Source organism: Cyanistes caeruleus, chromosome 3 (genome assembly GCF_971803275.1).
Source record: "Cyanistes caeruleus chromosome 3, bCyaCae1.hap1.1, whole genome shotgun sequence".
Taxonomy (NCBI): domain Eukaryota; kingdom Metazoa; phylum Chordata; class Aves; order Passeriformes; family Paridae; genus Cyanistes; species Cyanistes caeruleus.
Window position 1 is genome coordinate 69,446,901 of NC_141703.1, and position 25,297 is coordinate 69,472,197.

Below are 25,297 nucleotides of genomic sequence, written 5' to 3' on the forward strand. Positions count from 1 at the left end.
TTGGATACTTCAGTCTGTCCTTGGGCCACCACAGACAGGAACTTTTGAGCTTGGCAAAGTTCAGGCCCTTTCCAGCTTCAAACAGTCTTGGCAAAAACAGTGTCTGCCACTCGGGAGATTGCTGTGGACTGGAAGAAAGAGGCAGTTAATGTAATTCTGCTCCTCAACCTCCTTTGACAAGGCTTGGAGAGTAGAAAGGGAAAAAAAAAAAAAAAGGTGTGAGGGGAAGAGGAGGAGGAGGTGGGAAATATCTCAGCACTTTAATGAAGACTTTGCAAAATGTCTCGCACCTTGTCCCTGAATTCAGATCTCTTCCAGAAACGAACACAGAGGAACACGGTGCTGTGTTCAAGGCAGCCAGGGTGACAGTGCACGATACCTGCACTGGTACATATGTTTTGGTGGATCTGGGTTTTCCCTTCCCTTGTTGAAGTACAAAAAAGCATGGTTCAAAATGTCTAAATTTGCGCTTCAGACCTTGGGGAAAAAAGCTCCTTCCCTTAGAGGAGGAAGGCTGGTTTTGCAACAAAATTAATATTTTTCTTCTGTGGGGATGTTTTTTAAAACTGACTTTACAGAGAATAAAATTTAAAACACTTTGACTAGAAGACATTGCAGCTCTTTTTGTGTTGCAACACACTGGAATACCTGAAATTACCCTTCCTAGGTAATTTCATTATACCCTTCAGGTATAGCAACCTTCCCAAGACCTATAGACAAACTCCTGGGATAAACCCATGGAAAGGACACCACGGTCCCAAGGTGAAGGATTCTGAGATGTTCTCTTCTTCTTCTCTCTGCCAGAACGCTGTGCCCACCTTTCCCACTGGCACCCACCGCTCAGGACAGGGCTACAGGTCCCCCAGAAAATCCACAGGGAATCATCTCCCTCTTATGGTGCGATCCCGTACTACACTTGGGTGCGCCTCTCCCAGCTCCTGGGGTTTGCTGGAGCGGGCAGGAGACTCGGCAGCAAAACCATAGCAAGAGTGATCGATCCAACATGGGGATGGGCTGGAAGATGGAAGAGGGGATAACTGCTGGGGAGGAAAAAGAGGGCAGGAAGGTGATGGTGAGGTTGATCAGTATATGAGGGAAATAGGAGGAGGTGATCACCTGCGGCTGCTGAGGACTGGAAGCAGTGATGCAGAGCTCTCAGACAGTCCTCTCCACACCAAATCTAAAAATATCCCTTTGCCCCGAAGGCGTGCTGGCTCTGGCTGTGCTGGGGCACAGGTAAGGGAGTGGCACTGGTCTGTTTGCCCATCAGGTGAGCACTCACCTGGCAGCATTCGGTGCTAAGAATGGAGGCATCGCTGGCACCAGTCCACCCAAACTCTCACAAATTCCATATCTTTCTTGTTGGCAGAGCTGCTCTGCCTGGCAGAGCTTGCAAGGCTCTCTCTGGAATGGGGGCTATGGCTGGGACCAGGGAGGGCAAGAGCCAGGGATGTGCCCGCAGTGCCAGCCCACAGCCCCGCCGTGCTCACCAAGGCAGACCTTGCACATCTCCGTCTGGTGCCCACGCAGGGAAGAAGAAGTCAACTTGCCAAAGCAATCCTTGTAGCTGCAGGGAATGTCAGGAAGGCTTGGTCAGTGCTGGCCAGCCAGGCAGTGCCAGTGCTGCCTGTCCAGGAAGCACAGCAGCTCTCCTGCAGCCCTGGGGGAAGCTGGCCTGTGCCCAGGCCTGCCCCAAAAGACCTGGCTGCCCGTGTGCTCTGAAGGTGCGAGCCCAGAGCCTCCAGCACAGCAGTCCCAGAGCAGTCAGGTACAGAGGCTGATCCTGCTTTCCATCACCAATCTGATAAATGTAGACCTTCATAGAACAATTGCTGCTATGTCCATGCACCTGTCTTCACAGAGGGATGCAAATATTTCCCCGTGTTCATGGTCAGAGGGGGTGACTGTGCTGTTTGCAGAGCTCAGGGCAACTGAGGAGAATTCACTTCATGAATATTCAGAAAGAAAAGCCAACACAGGTTAACAAGAATTTACTGAAACTGGTTACATTAATACAATTAAAACATACATTTTAATAACCAATATACAATTTAAAAACCAAGCTGTCCCATTTGCTCTTCACACTCTATGATTTCCCTAGACCTCTCCAGGAGGAGATTACTTTTACTTTAATTTTTTAAATTTTTTTTTAATTACTTTTTACTTTAATTACTGATTACTTTTAAGCCAGACTATCTGTGTCCAGTTGACACAAGCAGCACTCAAAAATGTGGTCTGAGCGTGGTGCTCAGCAGCAGCCCAGGGGCAGGTGCCACACACAAGTGCCAGATCCTTACAGTGTGGGACATTCCTTCCTCACAGCCCCTGAGGCACTGACCTTCCACAGAGCTCCCCTCTGCTTCCCACAGCTCAGCCACATCTCCCACAGCTCAGCTAATCTGACACTTATTAAATACACTTAACAGCCAGGTGCTCATCCTTTGAGATGGATCTGAGAGGTATCCAGGGGCTGCTGGCTGGGGCTGGATTTTACAGGCTGCTCCTGGGCCCAGTCCTTGTCTGCCTGTTTTGCTCCTGGATTAAACCATCCTGATGCACTGCAGCAGGAGTTGAAGTGAAAAGCTGATCACAGTTGAACCTGAGTTTATGTTTTGGCTTTGCTCATCCCTTCACAATCCTGAAGAGCAGCCAAATGCTTAAGTGCTGTTCATTTTGTTGGGTACATTCTTAACAGTGTGAAGGCTCCTTGCTCAACAAATCAGCAATGAAGCTAATGAATCCCAAGGTTAATTCCAATTCACATGAGTCTTCTATTTACAAATCTTCCCACTTTTTTGCAATAAAGGAAAGCTGCAGCCCTCATGTAATGGCATGAATTTACAGACTAGCAATAGAAAACTAGCTTCCAATTTCCCATTAACATAGGGAGTGGGTGGGAAATAACTCTCTTCCAAACTGCCCAGGTACCTTCCCTCTAGATCTGCCAGGAAACACCACACATGGGCAGTGCTGCTGCACCAGTCATGTTGCTCTCCAGGTGAAATCCCTGGACCCAGAGACCTGTTGATCCCCACAAAACCAAAGGCAGAAAGGAGGAGATAGGAGTCTGTCAATGGATCCTCATTTTCAAGGATTTCTCCAGGCTCCCTGCCCTTCACGTGGAGTTAGAACAGGACCTCTCATTAGCCTCTTGTCTGCTTTGGCTTAACAGGGCACATCTCTAATCACACTGAAATTATAGGGGAAAAAAGGAAAAAAAAAATCCAAATGTTTATTTGCTGCTAACAGTCTCTGAGTAATGCTACCTGCAGATAAAGTGGGTGAAGACAAAACACAGAATATGGAATTTAATGGATAGTCATGGTACAGAGAGCAGAGGTGGACACGTTCTACTGAAGGTGTAATTTAACAGGGAAAGTTGAGGCGGGGAAGAAGAGCAAGAAGGATCTCTACTGCTAGGGGAGATGGTGATGGAGAGGGAAGAAAAAGATCTCTACAGATATTTGTGAAAATCACCAAGTATTTTGTTCACAGACAATGTCCTATTCATGCTCCCAGCGCACGGATGTATGGGAGGTCCCTGTCATACCTGGAGGGAATATTTGCATTATTAAGATTTCCTTGTGTGACCAGCTCCTCCCAAGTGAGCTTTTAAGGCTGGGGGCTGCCAGTGGCAAGCTGCCTCTCCCAGCACTGGCTGCCTCAGGCTGTGGCAGCAGCCACGTGGCATCACTCGCGGCCACTGACTGGGTGACATTTCATTCTGTGTAAATTACAAGTCAGTGAGCAGTTTGAAATTCATAGAGTCATAACTGGGAAGGCCGAGGGGCCACTGCCATCAGCTGCCCAACCTCCTGTATAACTGGCCATAAAACCGCAGCCGGGAGCTCCCACATCCAGCCTGGCAATTCGTGCCTGAGCAGGAGTGAATCTGTGAGAAAGACACTCCGACTTCATTAAAATCCCAATGTGTGTCATAAATCCTGGCTGAGAGCTCCTAAGGGCTAATTGCTCTTGGAGAATTCATACCTTATTCTCACTTTGGGTTTGCTTCTGCCCACAGGGTTCCTTTCCAGAGCTCCCCTCCAAAAACCAAACCTCGTATTTCCTTGTAACCGTGTTTGACAGCCTTGGAGACCAATGCTGTTTGTGGACTAGATTCACACATTGCCCTGAGCAAACAAGCGGCATGGGATCACCCACCCAAAGTATTCAGGATGTTCATCCAATATATTTTACACAAATGATTTGCTGAGCCCTCATCTATAAGAGCTCAGCAGGTGCTTGTGCCCCCAGTAAGGGCATACAAGAAGGAGAGGGTGAGCTGAGAGGACTGACCCAGAGCTGACTGAGGAGAAGATTGGTGGCAGTGTGACAAGCCTCACTAAGCACTGAGGACTGAAAGAAACCAAAATAAAAAGAGCACATTTTGGGAAGCACAGAGTGCTGATGAAGAAAAGGGGTTTGAAACAGAGGTGCCAGGTGGGGGGAGGTCTGTGCCGGGACTGAGGGCCAGGGAGCTGCTCTGGGGCACGGTGCTGGGAGCAGGCAGCTGGAGGAGGCAGCTGCCAGTCACCAAGGCACAGGAGAGCAGGGCAGGCCAGGGGAGCAGAGTTTCTCAGCGCTCACACCAGGCAGAAGCTGACCTCCCATTCCCATGGCAACCCTAACCCGTCTGCGTCGCACAGAGGCAGATGAAGGCATTAATTTCCCAGCAAAGCCATCTCAGACCCTCGGCACGCGCGAGGCAGCCGCCTTCGGGTTGCTGGGGGAACCGTAACTTTTTAATCACACTGCATTAAGGTTTTTATTACTCTGCATATTTATAAGGGTTGGTTTATTCAGATCCAGAGAGAGAGAGAGAGAGAGATCTGCTATTTTTACTGTGTCTTTCAGATTACCCCAGACTTTTCCCTGCACGGATGCGGGTGCAGGTGACCAGGGTGCCACTGTTGAGGGCAGATGGGATGCAAAATAGTTATGGTGTGTGCGAGCCACACAGCAAACAGAGATGCTGAACAGAGAACTGCAAAGTATGTGAAGGAGGGAGATCACTGAGGTGGTAGATCAGTGCCTAATATAATGCATCGTATTTCTGTGCTTTTGAAGTGAAAAGACAACTGGGCTAAATTTTAGCAGGGTGTTTTACATAAATGGAAGCTACAAACACATCAACAACCAGAAAGAATGACAACCAAAGGAAAACAAAAAAAAGCTCAATTAGCTACTTTATGGAAAGACTGAGCAACAAATGTAACCCAGAAGAGTTTTTCTACTCTCCACAGCCTTTGCACATCTCTGTTATTCCCACTCCTGGCTTTGCTCAAAAACCTATTTGGAAATCTTTTAGAAAAACATCAGCATTAGTCTTTCTTTGAACTAGCTGGAAAAAATGACCTTTCCTAAACATTTGGAAAAGCACAAGAGTGACTGACCTAAAGAAACCCTTGGAGGTTGTCCTGGACTCAAGGCTCAGACAGACTTGTTTCCTCAGAGGTAGCTTCAGTGCTTCAACACGTCCCTCCAAACTTTCACCCCATAGACTTGAGCATATTTAGGCTTCCTGCTGAGCCGCTTGGCCCATTGGACTGGCTGGAATGGGCAGTGTGGGATGCCAGGGCCAGGCATCTCCTTGGGCCGTGGCAAGGACCAAGAGCGGTGCTGTGAGGCTGCGTGCAGCTGACACAGGGTGAGTGGTTTGCCTGCCCCTGCCAAACCTCACAAACAGATGAGCTCATGCCAAGCAAAGTCTCTTCTGAAAGTAGCAGGAAAACCAAAAACTGTCAGCTTTGTGACATGTGCTTTGGAAAATCCCTTCCAGTGTTCCAGTCATCCCAAGCTCCATCCCAGACAAGCTGAGCAGCTGGCTGTGTCTCAGCCCAGGCTGCTGCTATCAGCCCCATATGTGGCAATGATGTGTCAGGATAGAAACAAGATCTGCAGATCATTTCCTGCACTGGTTTCTGGGTCTTTGAAGAGGACCTTGGGCACCAGAAACATCAGAGACTCTGCAGGGGTTAAGAGCTGGTTTGTTTATTCCAATGCAATAATTATTGGGAAGAGAAGTCAAAAACAGGAGCTAGTAGCATGTGTACCACAGTGGATTGCACAGATTGGGGTGCTCCCACTGCTCATGTTTGTCCTTTCCTCCATCTGCTCTCCTTTCTGTATCTGCCAACTATTCTACAGCTCCCTAGGCCTTTCCCACTCCCATTAAGCAATGCCCAAGCTCTTGGTGGTACCCGCACCAAGAGCTGTGGTAGCAGCAGCCAGTGCACCAGGGGGTCTGGCACCTTTGCTCTCTCATCTCCTCCTCTAACCCAGCCAGCTCAGTGTCTCCTCTCATTCACCTTGCTGCAAGACTGATGATTTTCAAATTTTTGAAGATTTTGGGCTTTGACTGTCAGGCAATGACCAGGCAAATGCATCCCGTATCAAAAGGCTCCAGCTGTGCTGGGCAAGTGACCACACTGCAGGACTGAGGGGGCTGAGCAAAGCACATTTGCCAGGCTGCAACCACAGAGTGACCTTCATGTGGTGGCTCAGGGACAGCTGGCCCCACTGTGTGAGACTGCTCACTGTAGAGGAGCAGTCACCCTTGGTCAGACCAAATGTCCATCTGACCCCACAGCTTGTCCCTATCAGCCACAGATGCCATGGGAGGAGGGTAAGGACAGGGTGAACCAACTGTAGCACCTTCCCAACCTCTTCTCTCCACCCATGGGGATCCAAGGGACCTCCTGGGCCAGAGTTAGTGTCTCTGTAGGCAACAGAGTTTACATTAATTTCCTTTCATGACTTTTTCCTGCCACGTTTTGAAGCTGTGGCTGGCACTGACAGGCTCCCATGGCAGAGCCCCACTGTGTAATAACATGCGGTGTGAAAGAACCTCTCTGTTTGGAAGCTGCTGCCTCCTGCTTTTGCTCCACACCTCCAAGGTGTTGGCTGGGAAAAAGCAATGAACAGCCATGGCCTGTTTGCTGTCCCCAGGCCTCTTCTATCACCTTTTTGGCTGAAAACCACTCCCTTTTCCTTGCTATTGCAACTGCTCTACACCTTCAGCTAGGAACTGGGGTGGGCTGTTGCACGGGGCTGTGTGGCAGAGGCTGAGAGCCCGTTCCCAGCCCAGGCTGGCACCTGCAGCTGCACACAGCGAGCCACCAGTGCTGGGCATCCACACAGCCCTGCTGGCCACAGCACTGGGCCAGGGACAACGCTCACACCTCACCCCAAAGCCCTTTGTGCAGTCAATGCTGTGACACCTTTATTTTTCAGTGCCCTTTTCTTCTCCATACAGCCAGTAACTTAGAAGCACACAAGATATTTTTAGACCTAACTTAGAAGCGCATCAGGTCTGCAATTGGGTGACTCAGCTGCCAGTGCTATTTACTTCAGTTTTGCAATCAAACTGGGCAATTACAGCCCTGAACAGCTTTTAGAGACCGCATTTCCTTGTCATGCTGTCAGAGCTTGCACGCAGCGCTGTCTGTAAAGCGCTTTGCACACTTTGTGTCTGAAGGCTTTCTAAAGCAGGTGGAGAATAAAGCCCTGGGCTGTCACACCTCATCCCTCTGTCTGCTTGTGAAACCACCTTCCTGTGCCCTTCGTAACACCGCCTCATTGCCAGAGGATCCGGCACGCTCTGCTGGGGATGCTCCCCAAGATGACAGCTCGCGAAGGATTGCTGCAGGATTTGGGTCACGGCCGGAGCGCAAGGTGGCATTTTCTCCCTAATGAAAGTCTCTCTCACAGCTTTTTCCTTTCAGAGGAAGAAATCTTTGCAGCTCACAGAGCCATTTGTACTGGTTTAATGATGCTCAAGACATTTATCCTGAGGGAGAGTTCTGCCTGAGCTCCCTGTTTACTTCAAACCTACTTATTTATAACAACCTTTCCTCCAGTTCTTGAATCCTTCACCTGCATGAACATCTCCTCTAGATCATCTTTATTGAATACAGTTAAGTGTAGCTCATGGGGTTATTGAATTACAGGCATGAACTTAGCAAAATGAGATAAATCACTCACATATTAGCCTCTCTCTATTAAACACATCTCACCCGGAGGCATTTTTCCATAAAACAGTAACTATATATCAAGCATTTGAATATTTGAAGCAGCTAAGGCGGGCTTCTCCCAGCAAGAAGGCACACAATGGGAATGTAGCAGCCCTCTCTGAAGGATGTTTTACTGCCTAAAATATCTATTAGAAATAGCAGCCCCTGCATGAGGCTTGATCAGAAAGGGCCTGAGAGCTGCATTTGCTCTGATTTGATCAGATCCTCTTCCATGCAATGTGGTACCAAGTGGAGATAAGCCCTGACACCCACCTCTGCTCAACCCCTGGGCCAGCAGGGTCAATGCCCTCCCCAATCGGCCCCTGCCAGGCACCAGCTCGAGAGGGACATTTTGAGAGTGAGTGGAGCTTGATTTGGGCAGGAGCAGCACTAGGAAATGCTGATGCCATCAGGGAATGCAAAGAGGACTCGGCTGCAGGCTCAGTCCCTAGCATGAAGGGGAGAAGCAGGTCCTGGTACTGCCCAGCCCCAAACCACATCACTGCCTGCCTGCCCTGCAGCATGTCCCTCCAAAGTATCTCCAGAATATTGGTTTGCTTTTCTCTCTCTAGGTAGTTTCTGGCACACCTTTTAACTTCTCTTACCGTGGTCTCAGCTTTGGTATTTTCAGAGTCCATGACATATTCATGCATAACCTTCTCTGCCCTGCTCTGTGGTTTGATGTGTCTCGGGTTTTGGGGGTGTTTTTTCCTCTCCTTGTGTGACTTGGAAGCCTGAGGGGGTGTGTGATGGTTTATTTGTGAGATTCTGATCCCCAACTGCATCTGCTCCAAGCCATTGATGCTGTAAGATTTTCAGATCAAAAGACTGAATGAAATACCAGTGGAAAAAAATATATGCATATATACAATAATCTGCCCTGATACCTCACTGTGAAGATCAATAACCTCTCAGGACAGGCCATGTCCTGCATCATTGCTCCTTATGCACAGGATTTTGTTCTGAATAGCTCTTGGATATTAACATTTCATAAATAGTTAACATAATCAATATTTTAATTCCCAGCAGTTTTAAGAATTGCACAAGGAATGTTAAAGATCAACAAAGGTGTACTTGGCATAGGTGTAACCTCATGGAGCATAACTACCCTGTTTAAATACTACTGTTTAAGGTGCTGCTCTTGAGGAAAGTCATTTTTACAATCCATTAATTAGGTTCCCAGCCAGTGAAAATGGTTTTCAATATGGAAAACCATTAACCCTTTTCTCTGGAAATCCCTTTAATTAACTGCAGATTCAGTATCAGTGATGACATCTCTATGTTCCCGTGTCCTGTGGGAAGGACACTGGGGCTTCTCTGCCCATTTTGCAATGCTCTGTAAAAAGCTGCAGTGGAAACAAAAGCTGCACCACCCTTTCTGCTGCCTGTGACCCTGCGCCTTTCAGGACCCCCTCGAATGCACTGAACCCCAGGAGCTGCACTCGTGGCTGCAGCACGCCTGGGCCGAGCGCAGTGGGATCGCTTCTGCACGTGTGTACAACGAGCTGGAACCAAACCAGGGGCGATTTGGTTTCGACTCCCCTTTCATGGCCTTTTGCTCAAACTGCAGGTTTGGTACACCCACTTTGTCCTCCGAATCCAGATTCCAGTTTGGCTTTTCCTCATTCCTTTGAGCTATGTGCATGTTGCTGTTTTATGGATATCTGCATGGTGCAGCATAGTTTACTCCATTAAAACACAAACCTCTGGGATACCATTCCTTCTTGTTCGAGGTGAACAGGATTTCATACTTTTTATTGTCTATTAGAAAAAACAAAACCAACAGCTAGAAAAGTGTGACAGACAAGCTTTCATGATAATGTTTTATGTTGATCCATTTTTCCTGCCTTCTTTCCTGGTGGAAGCTAAAATCACTCTTAAGAGCCATCTCCCACTCTGTACTATTTTAACCAAAATGATCCATCTCCTGCAAACACGACCCAGCCTGTGGTTCATTAGAGCAGTGGTTTGGCACCTGTGTCAGCAACTTGCCCCATGACTGTGCCTCACTGTTCACACACTTGGGAAACCGCACTCGTTGGTATTTCGTGGGCAAAGACACAACAATAAATCCCCAGGGGCTGAAACTGGACTGCAGATCCCGGCAGACGCTTGAAGCACCATGAGGAACCAGGTGCTGTGTAAGGCAGCTGCAGGACTTGAGCAGGTCTCCTCCTTAAGCCCATTAGATCTGCCTTCGAGCACCCACACACTCTGCAACTTTTCAGTTGGACAAAAGGAGGATTTCCAGCAGACTGTCCCTTCTGACAGCAGGTCCCCACAGCATCGCGAGACATCGATGCCCCGCTGAGCCCCAGGGCACCACAGCAGCCAGCCTGACCCACCAGCACCTCTCTGCCCGCAGCCACCACCTTCCCTCCTCCCCCCAGGCCTGCAGAGCACTGCCTGAGCCCCCTTCTCCTCCTCCTGAGCCACTGGAGAAGCGTGTGATTGCAAATGACAGCCTCACCTCTTCACCCATGGAGTGGGGGCTGGATGAGATCTGATCAAGCAGCTGCTCATCAGCCCCAGGCATGGTCTGCCCATCACTCAGGAGGCACAGGCTGCTCTGTGTCCAAAGCCCCTGCAGGGATCTCCCAGCAAGGCCTCCAAAGACACCGGGGGGATCTTCAAACCGGCTGGTTTTGTCTGGTGCCCAAGTACATTGTGCAGCTGCATTACATACCTGCATGGCTGGTGGGAGTGGAATCTATTTTAGGAGTTTATGATGGGATTTCCTGGGCTGCGACATCAAGCTCCTTTCACCTTTTCTTGATCTGAAAGCAAGGCGGGGCAGAGAGCCTGAAGCTTGTGCAGAGGACATCAGGAGTGCCTGAGCTGTGTATGAGCTGTCTGCATGAGCTGAGCACACCTCAAAGTAAAACCCCCCTTTCACAGGGATCATTGCTGGCACACAAATGCAGGATTTATCCCCCAAAGAATCCTTCTCCACAGTTTGCTGAGTACCTCCATATTCTGATCTACAGGAGCACATGGCTGAAGCTTGTGTGAAGAATGTGAAGAATGCCAAACAATATATCCTACTGTCTCCCTTGCTGAGGTAAGGGCACAAACTCACTACTAAGGTGGAGCTTGGCTAATGTAGGAACTTCACAGGTCCCTAAGCATACTTGGGAAACACTATAAACAGAAACAGAATTTTGATTTTAAAAGGTGATTGATAAGAGCAGCTCTTAGCACAGCTGGCCAGCCTTGTGGGAAGGCCAGCCAAATACTGAAGGCAACGCTCCCTAAACCATTGTAGGACGTGGTCAGATTTTGGCACAGTGGGTCAGAGAAGGAATGAGCTCCCATGAAAGAGAGCTGCTCTTTACACCTCAGTGCAAGACAATACACCTCTGGGCCTTCTCACTGTAACCATGGGCATTCCATAAGCACCTGCCCAAGGGCTTTTTACCTTTGTCTCAGCACTCCCATAAGCACTGTGCCTACACAAATCCCTACTTCACCTCCCTCCCTCAGATAGCTGTTGCATTCTGTAGGCACCTAATGGGGTGTCAGAGAGGCAGCTGCTCTTCACACACTGCGGGTGACATATTGTACAAATTCAAAGCTCCCACAAACATTAAACAAAGGCTTGCTCCGAGGATATGGCAGCTTTCCCAAATCCCCGGCTGAGCAAACGGAAACACTTCCCAAAAGCACATGCCATAAAGGCTGTCCTTGGTGGTTCTGTGGGCTCAGGGCTATGTGCCAAGATGTGCTGAGCAGCTTAAATAGCAACTACTCCTGCAGTAGCCCTTTCACCACCTCCCCTGGCTCAGGGCACTGCCCAGTCCACCTACGTAGGACCAGAAATGTGAAGGGATAGTTAAACGCAGGGATAATTAAACTCCTTGAGAGCCAAGGAAAGGCACCCTAATCCTGGCAGGCTGAAAAGTACTTTTCAACATCTTGTGACATGGGAGCTTTCAGAGCAGTGATGGAGCTCATCCAGATTCCCATCCTGGGCTGGAGCTGGCATGCATCACCCCAGGGCAATGGCTTCATTAGCATCAGTGCCAGTGTCCAGCTCTCCAGCACAGGATCCCTGCAAGTACAGACAGTCCTCTGGAGACAGCTCCTGCCATCACTGAAGCCAACCACCAAGATAAAGGCTGCCTGACTTCCTCAAGGAGAGGAGCTTATCACAGGAGACCTGGTGGAAACAGCAGCAGCTTTGTTTCTGTTTTGCTTTCAAAGGGTAAGCACCTTTTTCTCATTCTATCCTACTGCTGGAGTACAGCTTCTACATCCCATCATTCAGATGTCTGACAAATTATTTCACAGGGTGTTCTTTATCCATAGCAGTGACAAGCAAATTACATTGATTTAGGCTCATCTACCTTGGTCTCCAGGGACGCTGGATATTAAACTGTCTCAGAACTGGCAGCCTGAAGCAATGTCACCACTCAGCTTGAAGGAAGATGCTGGGATGGCTGCCCTACTCAACAAAAAAAATCTGCTCTATGCAGGGGAGGAACTAAAATATGGTGTAGGGAGCCCCCCATGACTCATTTCTTCTGCAGAAATGAGGTTCATCTTAACCATGGCAACAATATTTACTCCAAATGGCAGGTCTGCAACTTCACCACTGGCTCCAAGAAATACTCTATGTCTTTCCTTCCTGATACACAGAAAGTCCTCTGAGATCCTGCAGGCTCCACTACCCCACTTGTTGGCAGCCAAACTGCCAAACCATGCCCATAAAATCATCAGCAGGCACCACACATCCAAGGCAGAGATCACGGCTGGCCTTTCACTGAAGCCAGAAGAGGGCTTGCCCAGCAGTGGCTTCAGAATGAAGGAATCACAGAATATCCTGAGTTGGAAGGGACTCACAAGGATCATCAAAGCCCAACTCCTGGCTCCCTACAGGACAACCCCAAAAATTGTGATCTCACATGACTTGTGAGCATTATCTAAGCGCTTGAACTCTGGAAGCCTTGGTGCCAGATTTCTCTGGGATTTTTCCCAGATTTCTCTGGGAAATCTGTTCCACTGCCCACCCACCCTCTGGGTGAAGAATCTTTTCCTAATAACCAGCCTAAACCTTCCCTGAAAAAAAAAATAAAAAAAAAAATAGAAAGCTAAAGGAAAACCTGAACACTGGCCTACCTACCCCTCAGCTGGGCACTGCCATGGGCAACTCAGTGAGTCCACTGTTTTCCTTTCTATATATATATACACACACAGGAAAGAGCAGGACAAAACCAGGCTTCTTTCTAGTTCTTCCTTCTGGGGAGGTGGGACTGCTCCTCCTCCCAGCACTAATGCTGAAACCCTCTTCGAAAGGGATCAGTGCAAAAGTTGTTTATTTCTTCTTAAAGCAGCTGGGTCTTTATTTGGTATGATAAATGCAGAGCTGCCACAGGCCAGGCTTGCTGGGAGGGCCAAGGTTAAGGTGCAATAGCGCATTTATCCTCACAATCAAGTCAAGCTTGTAGCCCATTTTCGACATAAGCCTACTCTAGCAAAACAATTTGTCCTTTAATCACAGCAACAAAGACAGGCAGGCTCCCAGATTCCAGCTATTTTAAATGCACTCAGATGGGTCCAGATAATTGTTGGTGAGCAAGGAAAAGCTTTGAAGTTCTTGAATCCAGTAACAAAAGCTGAGCCACGTGAGGAAAGAGGCATAGCTCGAACTCTGGCTGCTGCTGCGATCTCCTCACGGGAACTTGTAAATCTTCCATTAAACCCTTCTCAAAGGTGCTTTCTTCTCCTCCCCTCTCTGTAACCCTCACGTAAAAGCCCCATCAAGAGCATAACAACAGGATTAATGCATTTTCATACAGTTCAGGAAAGTAATTTAGAGCCTTGCCCTCAGTACTTCTAAAGCCAGTATTAAAAAGCTTATTAGATGCAGAAGATCCCTCATAATTATCATGAATATGATGTGATTGACCTTACCTGCAATACAGAATCATACCCTGTCTTCAAGGTACCAGAGGTTATACCAAGCACGGAAAAACTTTTTCTTTCCAAAGTCGTAGAGAAAAAAACCTCAAGTACCTCCCAACAAATGATGACTGAGACATCAGTACAGGTCAAATATTAAAATTTGACTTCCCTGTAGGATGTGTTTGTTGATGTAATCTGCAATATATCTACTAAAAATGAGAATACAAGTAAATGAAATTGAAAGTAGTAGGCTATTCAAAATGAAATGCAGAATATAATTTAGTTTTATTATAATTATTTGATAAGCTGCATCTTTAGCTCAGAAACATTCTTAATGAGAAAATTAAATTCAAGCATAAATTAATGGCAAGAGAACCTTTTGTCAACTGGATGCATTTCCTTTTGCAAAAATGAAATTCAAGCAAGCCTGCTACTTTTCAACTGTAGACATCACAATATCGTGGTATCAAATAAAGTCTGCTTCTACATGAATAACATTATCCATTATGCATTAATATGAATATGCATCAATAGGAAACAAAAATTTGGGCCAATAGCACTTTAGGAAAAAAAAGTTACTCTTGGCAACATCTGAGTGCCTGGGAACAGTTTGGACATACTGAATAGGTAAGCTTAAAGCCTATATACAAATAAGAGTAAAAACTGAAAATACTTCCATTTGAAAAGCAAACCAAGTAGTTTAAGGCTATATATTAATTTGTTCCAGAAACCAAGGAAAGACAGATTTTTACCTTTTATGTCAAAATTAAGAGGGCATCATACAGTATCATCAAAGCAGCATAAATTCTTCACTCAGATTTTCTTCTTTAGTTTTAAGCCTCCTGAATACCTGAACCTGTAGTCCATCCAGTCAGGTAGTTCTATCCTCACCTCAAATATGGTTTGCCTTTCAAGGCTGGCTCGCAATTTGGTTCTTGTTTTGCCCTGTACTGGCATCTCAGTGCATTTGGATCAATCACACCGGTTGACATTCACACTCTGTGAAACACCTGCAGAAAAATATCCTGCATGTATTGCATAAATTCATGTCAAAATCATGGTGTGGTACTACCTATCAAACTCATACTGAGCTACAGAAACCTCAGAACTATCCAGACAGGAATGCCTCTGGATTTTGTAGATGAAAAGGAGCTGCCTGATGTAGGGAATGTAGTTAGTAATAAATCCACTTTCAGAGTATCTCCAGCTGATCAGCTACATGTACAGACCAAGAGTAATGCCCTTTCTTTCTGCTGTTTAAAAGAAAAATTATCCTTCTCACCACTTAATGGAAGCCTGCCCTGCAAGACAAATTCCTGCTGGATGCAGTTTCTCAGGACACAACCTGATACAGATATGGATGGGGGAGCAGGGGGTTTTCAATGATAAAAAGGAATACAGGCAAAGGTCATATGCAGATTTATGAAAAATAAATTTATTACATAACACCTTGTTTTAACAATGTTTGATTTTTTTTTTTTACTCAGAATACTTGTGTCATTCATGTAAAATAGTTTGATACAGTACATTGTATGTAAGTTTTTCCTCATAAATTCTAAGGCTCTCCTAACACCTTGTTCCTCTGCAGTAGGAATGGCACCCCTAAACAACGTGCGAACATTAAAAAATAAAAACTGAACAAAATTTAAAATCCACTACACCAAGCTGGTTCTCAAAAATCATGACAAAATATCTGAATGGATGCCGCACCTCTTTAGGAAACATCATTCATGCTTTTTTAATCCCAAAGCATGCTCACAAATCATTAACACCAACAGGAAAAAAATAAAACACTGTCTATGACAATCATTTTAGTTTGTTTGCTGAACCAAACATGTTTATATCAATGACAACATACTTATTTTACTATCAAATAGCAGCTTTAATACCAGTCAAGTCATAGATTTAAAAACAAAAACAAAAACTTACGTTGGAAATAAATCTTTGGGACGTTTGTAATTGCTGGGAAAAAATGCAAACGCTTTCATGTTCTTAAAAAAAATCTCATCGTAGCAATCGTGTCGGTCATAAAACATTGATCTAGGTGGAAAATGAACCAACCCACAAAAGTCACTAAAAATAAACGTCTATCAAAACTGTCTGAGAGTTACGGTTAGTTTGCTTTTTTTGCCATGGTAACATATACTGTATGCTTCAAGTACCAGTTCAAAGATGTCGCGTACTATTGGTCAGATGAAGTTGTTACATCAAGAGAATTCACCACATACGACAACAAAAATGCTTGCCCCTAGCACATTTCACAGCTTCACCTGCTACAGACTGTCACTGAAAAAAATGCATCGGTCAGTCTGAACCATGTCAAGTAAACTACAGAAGTAGCATTATCCACAACACAAACCGTGCTAGCGCTTTCAAGTCTAACCCCCAAACCAGGTACGACGTGGGAGCCCCCGCTCGGCCCCGTGGCAGGGGGTGGGTCGTGGCGGTCGGACAGGTGGGAGGTGTGGTTGTACAGTACATTCTCTGGCCCAAGCCGGGCTCCTGGCACGCAGCTGCGCGGCCGGTCCTGCAGCATCAGCGACGGCGCATCGACGGCACCGGGTGCAGCTCAGTACCGGTGGGTCTGGTGCGAGTACTGCGGCGGCTGCTGGGAGGTAGCTGAGTATCCCATGCTGCTCTGTGGCTGCGATGTGCTTGGTCCGGGGTTGGGGTAGGCAGCATGGGGGTTGGAACGCTGCAGGGGGGGAAAGCACAGACACACAGCCCTTTGTAACATGGACAGCGCAAGACAATTCCACCTACTGACCAACACACATGGTCTCAAAGGAGCTGCACTTCCAGGCTTTGTTTTGCTTATTCTGATTACAGCAGGTAACAAACATCAAGAACACCAGACTAGAAAGTGACAGCTGCCAGCCTTGTGCCACACCCTAATAGCCTCCTGGGAATCTTCACCTATTGCAGTCAAGCCTCCAGCTAACCCTCCAGATAGCTACTGTGCACTTGCACATGACACTGGGCTACCACCACTCACAGATGTGGTCTTCTCCACTTGCTCCCTTCTCCTACCAGGAAGGTAGGCTGGGGTGGAGGTCCAGGTGAAGCATCTTACTGCTCATGAGCCACTCTGCCTTATTCTACAGATTTTCACACACAGAGGATATAGTTGCCACCCTTTTGTGTGACCTAGGAGTACAGGCTGGGAGCACTGTGACTGAGCTTAGGTGTCATCTATCAGCAGCCTTAAAACATTTGGAGGAGAGTTTAAAGACAACAGCAACATGATCTTCAGTGGAACCGTATTATTTCAGACAAAAATGTCCTTAGACTGTGGCTTGGGAGGTTCAGGTGGGACACTGGAGGAGGGACCACTCTAAGGGGCCAGTACAGCACTGGAAGAACCTGCCCATAGAGTCTGTGAGGTCTCTCTTTCTATGAAGGTTTTTAAGACTCAGCTTAATATAGCCATGCTAACCTGAGTGAGACAGAACTAGCAACAGCTCTGCTCCAAGAGGGAGACTTGGCTAGATGGTCTCCAGAGGCCCCTTTCAACCAGTGCTCCCACAATTATTTGAGTGGAGCATTCATCATTGCAAAAAGGTCTCAGCAAACCAGCAACTGCCTACTTCAATTTTGACCTAAAAGTTATTATTTATTGATCATGTGTTATAAAGGAAAGAAGGACTGCCTATGAGATTTGCAATAGAGGTATCTGACCACTTGGTACCATATAACATTTCATTAAATTATCACAATTTCAGTACATTACTGTGCTGGTTTACTTTCACATTGAGGTTTACATGCCCTTACAAACTTTGCAGCATTTAGAAATTGTGTAGCTTCTGAATTCTTGATATCACAGGACTATTATGTTGATATCACACAGCTATTATGCTTTTTAGGAAAAGCTGCTTCTAGAAGAGGTCTGGAAACTTCTAAAAAGTAACTATTCCAGGACTAGGGTATTGCTACTGAGACCTGAACAGAAAAAAACCTGTGGTGAACTAACACCATGAGAAAGTAAAATATTAAGTCACAACATAAAGCAAAAACCCCATTTTTTTTCTTGTTGTACAGCATTTAGAACAGAAGCTATACCCAGGATGCTGAGGTGAAGGCAGAAATAAAAAAGGCATACTAGTTAACACACGCTCACAGGACTAAGCTAACAACTCTAGAGAAAAGGAGGAGAAACAGCTGGACCAGCACTTAAAATCAGTGGCAACAAACCAGCACTGCTGAACTGCACCATTAGCACAGTGACTGAACTTTTTGACATTTGCCTTCAGCCTTGAGGGAAGGACTAAGTCACTCATCAACAGAAGGGTCACAGCTCTGGGTCACCCTCTCCATGTTACAAATACAGGATGTACTTCAAAGAGCAAAAGTCTTGCATGCTGGTTTCGCCCACGTGTGGCTCCTGTATGTAGGAAACCATCACAAGTTTAACCATTTAAAACTGACCACTTATTTCACTTATAAAACACTTCCCACATCCTGACTTCTAAAACAGATCTTATTTTAAGACAGAGGCAATGAAAAAACAGTTTCTTTCATGACACCTAGAGCAACAAACGGCTTTTGTTTAAGAATAAAAGTAAATATCCAATCCTTTCTAAATACCATTAAGCACCCAGAGGGTTATCACAAGCAAAAGCTCAGGGTAGTGGAATTGCTCCAGCCTGTTTAATCACATTGCCTTTGGGAGTGTCACATTGCAGATTTAAACAAGGAGGCAAGAAAGTCTGTGTGCCATGTGTCTAACTATTTTTATGCATGGCAGAAAAGGATATGAGGTCAATGTGCTCTGCAGAGAGTAATTTGACTTCTGAGTGAATGCAGAAACTGTCTTAGTGTGCCTTGCCCAGGAGATGGCAATCCTTCTTCACAAGCTTTATATGGGGAATTTGAGCAAATCAAGTGAAGAACAAAGGAACAGGTGTTTGGTTAAAACAGAGGGCTGTATTGTAATGTTTGTTTTCCCTCTCCTCAAGTGGCTGGATCAGAAGCAAAAAATGCGAGGAATTTTTTTCATGGAGACCTGAAACCATCAGTTGGAAACTATTAGCTGCTTTTGTTCTAGTGCTAAGAAGTCCAGGTCTCCACTCTTTGATTACCATGTTTTTCAGACACCTTAATCAGAAAAAAAAATCTACCAACTGCCTCTTTGCAAGATTAGGAGGGGAAAGATGTTTTTTGAAAACCAGGTATTTTCCCTCCTAGAGGGACAGCAGAAAGATTAGTCAGGAGCAGACAAGTTAACAGTAAGAGCTCCTGAAACAGAAAAGCAGCAGTTACTATCTTAAGGGAAAAGAATTCTGAAATTATGTTTGTCGACAAGGGCTGCCCTCACCTGTAATCCCAGGATGGATATCTGCGAGTACAAAAATTTTGATGAGCATTAACTGAAAACAAGCCAATGCCAACTGGCTGAGCAATTTGAGTCCTCTGATTTGTCAGCCAGCAAACCTCAGCCCTGGCTCACAGAACTAGGAGCTGAAGTTTGTTCAAAATGCCACAATGTAGCAGCAAAATGAGGTGAAGGGCATGTAAATAGGGCATGTAAATGATGCTCACCGACACAGTAGAACTAACCTCCTTAGATGTGTGACTCCACCCGAGGGCAAGATTAAGAAAGTTACAGCTGTATTTGCCTTCTGCTCTGTGTGCATGTTTTTAAGTGGAAAAAAGAGCCAATTAAAAGGCCAAAACAGCAATTGACTGCAACTTGCCAAACTGAAGGGATGAAACTCCTGTAGAAGTGCCTGCAATGGACAATCCTACCAAAAGAAATGACATTTATACTTAGAGGCGCCCCACCCTGCAGAACTATAGTTAAGGCTCACCACTGTCTCAAACAGCTCTAAAAATGTATATTGCTCAAGGACAATGACTTGCAAACTGATGTGTTATTGATGTCCTGGGATAAACTGAACAAATGCACTTGGGGACTCATACTCATGTGAAGGGTCTCAATAAAGCTCTTGAAAATTATCTTACTTTACATTTTTGTAGTACTTTCAAGTTTTGGCCAATGCTGAGAGAACACAGATTTAGTTAAGGATGAAGGTAATGCCCCCAGGCAGCTTCTCAGGCTATGTGGTACTCTCAGGAACAAACACAAGACTTCAAAGGCCACTGGTGGTCCATGGAGAAGCCGTGAAAGGCAAGCTGGCAGCAGCAGCTTTACTGACTCCATTTTTTAACTCTCCCTACGTTTTGCTAGAGACTGTAAGCCCAGCTAAGTGAGTGTCCATTATCAGGATCTTACATTTAGATATTAATCTTTAAATTAACTGAAAACATTGCCAGTAGTTTCCATCTTCCCCATCTTTTGATTGCATCCAAGACTGTCTGCCAAGCGGCCACCTGTACTGTGTGTTCCATGTCAACCAGTATGCAATGGTTAGTTCCTGCAGGCTAACACTTCCAGCAGCATGCCTCCTCTTGAAATCACCTATTCCCCAGGCTTGCAAAAATCTCACTTTCTCTAACTGCTCCTGTGAATCATCTGAAGTCTTCCCTGCCCCTCTTCTGTAATTTCTTAGCTTGTATTAAGTAAAGGTTCCGTCCTTAACTCTCTTCTCCCCCAGTCTCCAGCAGCCACCTCATTCAAACCCAAAAACTCGGTTATCATTTGCTGGGATGATGAAGGCATTCTTATACTCCAGGCTCTGATTTCTTAATGTCTGAGCACAAGCTCGAATTCAGGAAGGCCAGAACACGTTTTTCTCTTTTCCTCAAGTGCTTTTTCCCAACGTGGCTCCTCATCTTCCACACTCATTGACTGCCACCATCTCACCTGTCTTCAGATCTGTAATATTTGCCTTATTCAACCTGGGCTCTCCCTTGCTCTTCAAAAGAGATTACGACAGCATCATGCCAAGTCTTTATTTGTCATCCAAAATACCATTTCTGCATCCATTAATCCAAATAAAACACTTGTTCAGCTTCTTATTTCACAGCTTTTTTTACTGCAATATCCTCTGCCTCCCACCATTACAGGCTTGTTCAAGCAAGAAATGGCATTTTTAGGTGATACAGAGCACACCATAACAGGCTCCTGGTCCATAACCATTAGCATTTCCTCATTTGAAGGTAATAATTAGTAACTCTAGTAATGTCTGATCCTAATTTCCTTACTGTTAACCTAAAGAGCATCAGGATATCAACAAATCATCAACTAAATGAATCTGAAAAAAAAAACCAACAAAAACCAAAAGGTACCAAAAAGTAACAGTTAATACAGTGACATTTACAAAATTACTTTTTGAGTTTGAAGAAACACTGCTCTAAACATGAAAAGCAAATATGCAATATGTGAATAAAACAAAATACCTGATAGTCTGAGGTCATAATAAGTCCACCTGAGGTAGTGGTAGGAGGAACAACTCTCACTTTTTTCAGTGGGGGTCCCTGTGTGTGACTGTTGTCTTGATTCCCTGGATGACCAGTTCCATTAGTATGGTTATTGCCCTGCTGCTGCTGCTGGTTCTTCTCAATTGTTTAAACACAAAGAAAAATTTCAACTCAAAAGCAGTACATGAAATAACATGAAATCAGGAAATAGTGTAAAAGCCAGTGAAACATGATGACACTGTTCTTCTAGTACTTACTTTGTCTCCTTTATCATCTGGTTCTTCTTCTGTTAAAAATTCTCGTTTTGGGTAAGGGATTTGACAACCTGCAAAAACACTGTCCCCCAAAAAAGTCTATTTATCACTGTATTAGAACAGAAGGGTTAGACCTGTAAGATTCACACTTCACCCATGATAGTTGCAAGTTGCCTGAGCCATCATTTAATAACTGTAATTAAAGAAGAAGTTTTCCCTGTCTGACTATCACCATATGCTAAACTTTGTAAAAATATATTCACATTTGAATTTAATGTTCGTTTGGCTCTTATACACTAACTTGAGCTCCCAATATTTTTTTTGTTGGCTAGAAAGGTACATTACCTGTTAGGTATCTGCAAGGGCACAAAGAGCTATGTCACTATAGTTATTGTGTAATTCACAATCTCAGAACAAAGTAAAAATATTCCTAGAAACTTCACTGACTATTAACAAAGCCACCTGGAAAAAAGGGTTTTAAAGTAACTAGAAATTTCACCTGTCAATTCATTTCTCACAGTCCACATGGATTTGCTACTGCTAGTGCAAGCTAATATTTACCTGCCCTTCATCAGTAGAATGTATTTATAATAAAGTCTCTGTACACCTGTTAGCAGTACTCATTGTGTATTCACTAAAATGTCAACCTGAATTTGAGAAAAAAGCCAAACACTATCCTAAAAGCAGCTTGTGCAACAGCCAATCATTCGCATGACTTTAAATCACAAAGACAGGTCAGCAGATGCTATAAATAATCCAGTAGGCTTTAGTGAAATAATTTCATTTTTAATTAATTTCTTATAAGTATACATATTTTATAAATTCTTCCCTACGTAAGGGTAGAGAATCACAGACAGGATGTACTAATAGATTTCCTAAAAGGGTGTACAGTCATGCTCTCTGGCTAGTCTCTTGGAAGATGGGCTTAATTTTTAATGAGATCATTCACTGTCCATACATTTTCTCCCTTTTGTAAATCTGCCTGTGCAAACAAAAAAGAGGAGTGTCTACAGAAAATGGATTTAAGTTTTTAAGGATGACAGCACAGAGACACAGAGTTGACTTTCCCCACCCAGTGAATTTACAGCAAAGGCTAAGACAAAAATGTAAACTAATTAGAGACTGTCATCTGGCATTCTGAGGCAGAGAAGTGGACCTGCAGGCACTTAGCAGTTGTCTACCAAGATCTGTAGCATGCATAATCAACCTGTCAGTGAGTAACAAGATTAGTGCTGCAACTAATAGGATCAAAGTTCTATAAAGCAAGAGATTAATAAAAATGCTACTTAATTTTAAAAACCACGAATGGCATTTTAGTGGTTATAGCTCTCTTCAGTTGTTAGACAGTATTTAGCTCAATATTCAGAAACATACTTAGGGCAGAGAAAAAGCACAGTTCTAAAGCATCTCTGAATGCACTGATAGGTTAATAAATTGACCACTTACTCAGATGTAGGAAGAGGATCTTCCAAGAAGTAAGGATCCTGCATAGCCTGTTCTGAGGTAATTCTCTTTATCGGATCCATAGTGAGCAATTTCTGAAGCTGAAAAAACAAATCAGAAAAAACGGAAGAAAAAACACCTTTACATTACCAAAACCATTTATAGAAACTTCACTGTATTCTTGAAAGACAAGATGATACAAATGTGTCTGAACTCAAAAGACTAACCATAAATGGCATAACCACATTCCTCTCTCCCCTTAAAATAGCAGTTTCATTTCCTATCAAAGGACACTCAGTTCCAGTCACAAGTGATTTATCAAAACCATTCAAAAAGTTTCCACAATGTACTAGCAACTTTAATCACAAAATAATTTTGGTTGGAAGGGCCCTTTTGAGGTCAGTTAGTCTAGCCCCCTGCCATGGGCAGGGACACCTTTATCTCGACCAGGTTGCTCAGAGCCCTGTCCAGCCCAACCTTCAACACTTCCAATCATGGGGCATTCAGAACTTTCTGCAACCTGTTCCAGGGCATCATCACTCTCTGAATAAAGAATTTCTTCCCAATATCCAATCTAAATCTACCTTCTTTCATTATAAAGACATTATCTCTTGTTCTATCAAAAAAATGTTCCTTTCCAGCTGCCTTGGAGACCTTCTTCCAAGTCTCCTGGGAGCATTCTCTTCTCCAGGCTGAACAAGCCCCGCTCTTCTCAGCAGGGGAGAGGTGCTCCAGACCTCTCATCACCTTTATAGCCCTCCTCTGGACACAGCACCCCAGGCGAGGCCTTGTGAACTGGGAACACCAGACCACAGCTATTTTATTTAGCTCTAGTGCTGAGCTGCAGTGATGCATTCTTAAACTATGTGTTTCTTATTCAAAATTTAGTCTGGTGTACATGCAAATACTTCTCTCCATCCACCCAAGCAGCTGTATGGAATATAGCTGTGCTGGACAAGGAACATGAGATAACCTTCAGCCATCACACAGAAGAATTGTGAGTTTTCATGTTTCACCAATACAACACAGTGTCCAAGGCAAAATTGCACCACGACATATTGTCAAAGACAATGGTCTTTAAAACAAATACCTCATTTTGAACCTGCAGTGGGTTTTTTTTAAATTGTGGATCTAACAAGGAAATACATATGAAAATAATATTAATTCACATTTTCTAGTCATACTTTTTATAGGATTAATGCATTCACCTTTTTAAAAAGACCCAGTGTCATGATCTAAGTCTGGTCATCTCCTTTCACTAGCTATTTAAAGTGAAAATTCATAACAGCAATGCAAATCACACTTCAAAACCTGAGGTCAAGAAAGTACATTTCCTTCCTCAGCCTCCAGTTTTGACAGCATGGTTAAGAACATGATAACTATGAAATCCCACCATCAAACCAGTTTTGCTTTTCCCATCATCCACACGAACTCACAATAAGTTATTTCAGCTCTCTGAGTCTACATGAAGTTTTTATAGAATATTATTTCTCTATCTGTATATAGAATAGATATAGATCTATTCTGAAGAAAGAATTCCCTAGATCTATCTATAGAACAGATAATAGATATATAGAATATATATCTATTTACATAGAATATTATGTTGAACAAGCCAGTTCTTACTCTCAAAAAGCATTGCAAAGAGCCAGAAAAGGAAAAGGCAAAACATAACAGAACTGCCAACACACTGAAAAACACAAATAAAAAGCACTGCAAAATTCTGGCATCATTTCTGGTGATTTGATTCCAGAGCTGTCCATCACATCACTGACAAGTCTTGGTCATGATCAGCCTTACAAAAAGATATCAAAATGACTGTGCAACCATTATTCATCCAGGGGATCAAACCTTTGGTTCTGCCTCCTTGTACAGATGCCACACAGAAGTGAACCTTCCACGTATTTTTACAAATATTTTCTATTTCAAAAACTGCTTGACGTAAAGATCACCTGGCTCAATGACACAAAAATGCACTAAGCTTCATACATCAGCAATGAATGGGACAATCACTACAGTTCATGGACAAAAGTAATCACACAGAAGATCAAGAATCACTAAATTAACCAAGGACAGCAGCTGTTTACCATCCTCTAGGGCATAAGTAAGTAGGGAAAAAAAATCAGGAATGTGGAAGTGGAAAAATAGTAAGCTGCAAAAGCAGGCAGGAGCCAAAATTTTCTGAAGTCAACACATCAGTTCTGCCTGTGAAAAGGGACCATGTACATGAATGTCTGTAAAGAGGATAAAAAAAATCTGGTTCATTCTAGTTAGGTAATCAAAACTTTTTTTTTTGGCACTGACAACAATCTCTAGATTTACATATTTTAAAACAGTAGATTATACAGATCTTTCTAATCT

The 25,297-nt window shown here is 44.5% G+C and overlaps 1 protein-coding gene across 12 annotated transcripts in view; it reads right to left on the reverse strand.

Moving 5' to 3' along the window:
- Window positions 1-15,332: 15,332 nt before the first annotated feature.
- The window catches only part of CDK8 (cyclin dependent kinase 8), a 78,766-nt gene continuing 68,801 nt past the window's right edge, over window positions 15,333-25,297 (reverse strand). For 8 of the 12 annotated variants that reach the window (XM_086881770.1, XM_086881768.1, XM_086881778.1 and 5 more), the window contains 4 exons: window positions 22,940-23,037; window positions 21,497-21,575; window positions 21,219-21,377; window positions 15,333-16,614 (listed from right to left, as the gene is read on the reverse strand). In XM_086881770.1, coding sequence (XP_086737896.1) covers window positions 16,489-16,614; window positions 21,219-21,377; window positions 21,497-21,575; window positions 22,940-23,037 — 462 coding nt within the window. In that variant the 3' untranslated portion in view covers window positions 15,333-16,488. The remainder of the gene's footprint in view (window positions 16,615-21,218; window positions 21,378-21,496; window positions 21,576-22,939; window positions 23,038-25,297) is intronic. The other 4 variants (XM_086881769.1, XM_086881774.1, XM_086881771.1 and 1 more) reach the window with 1 other exon arrangement.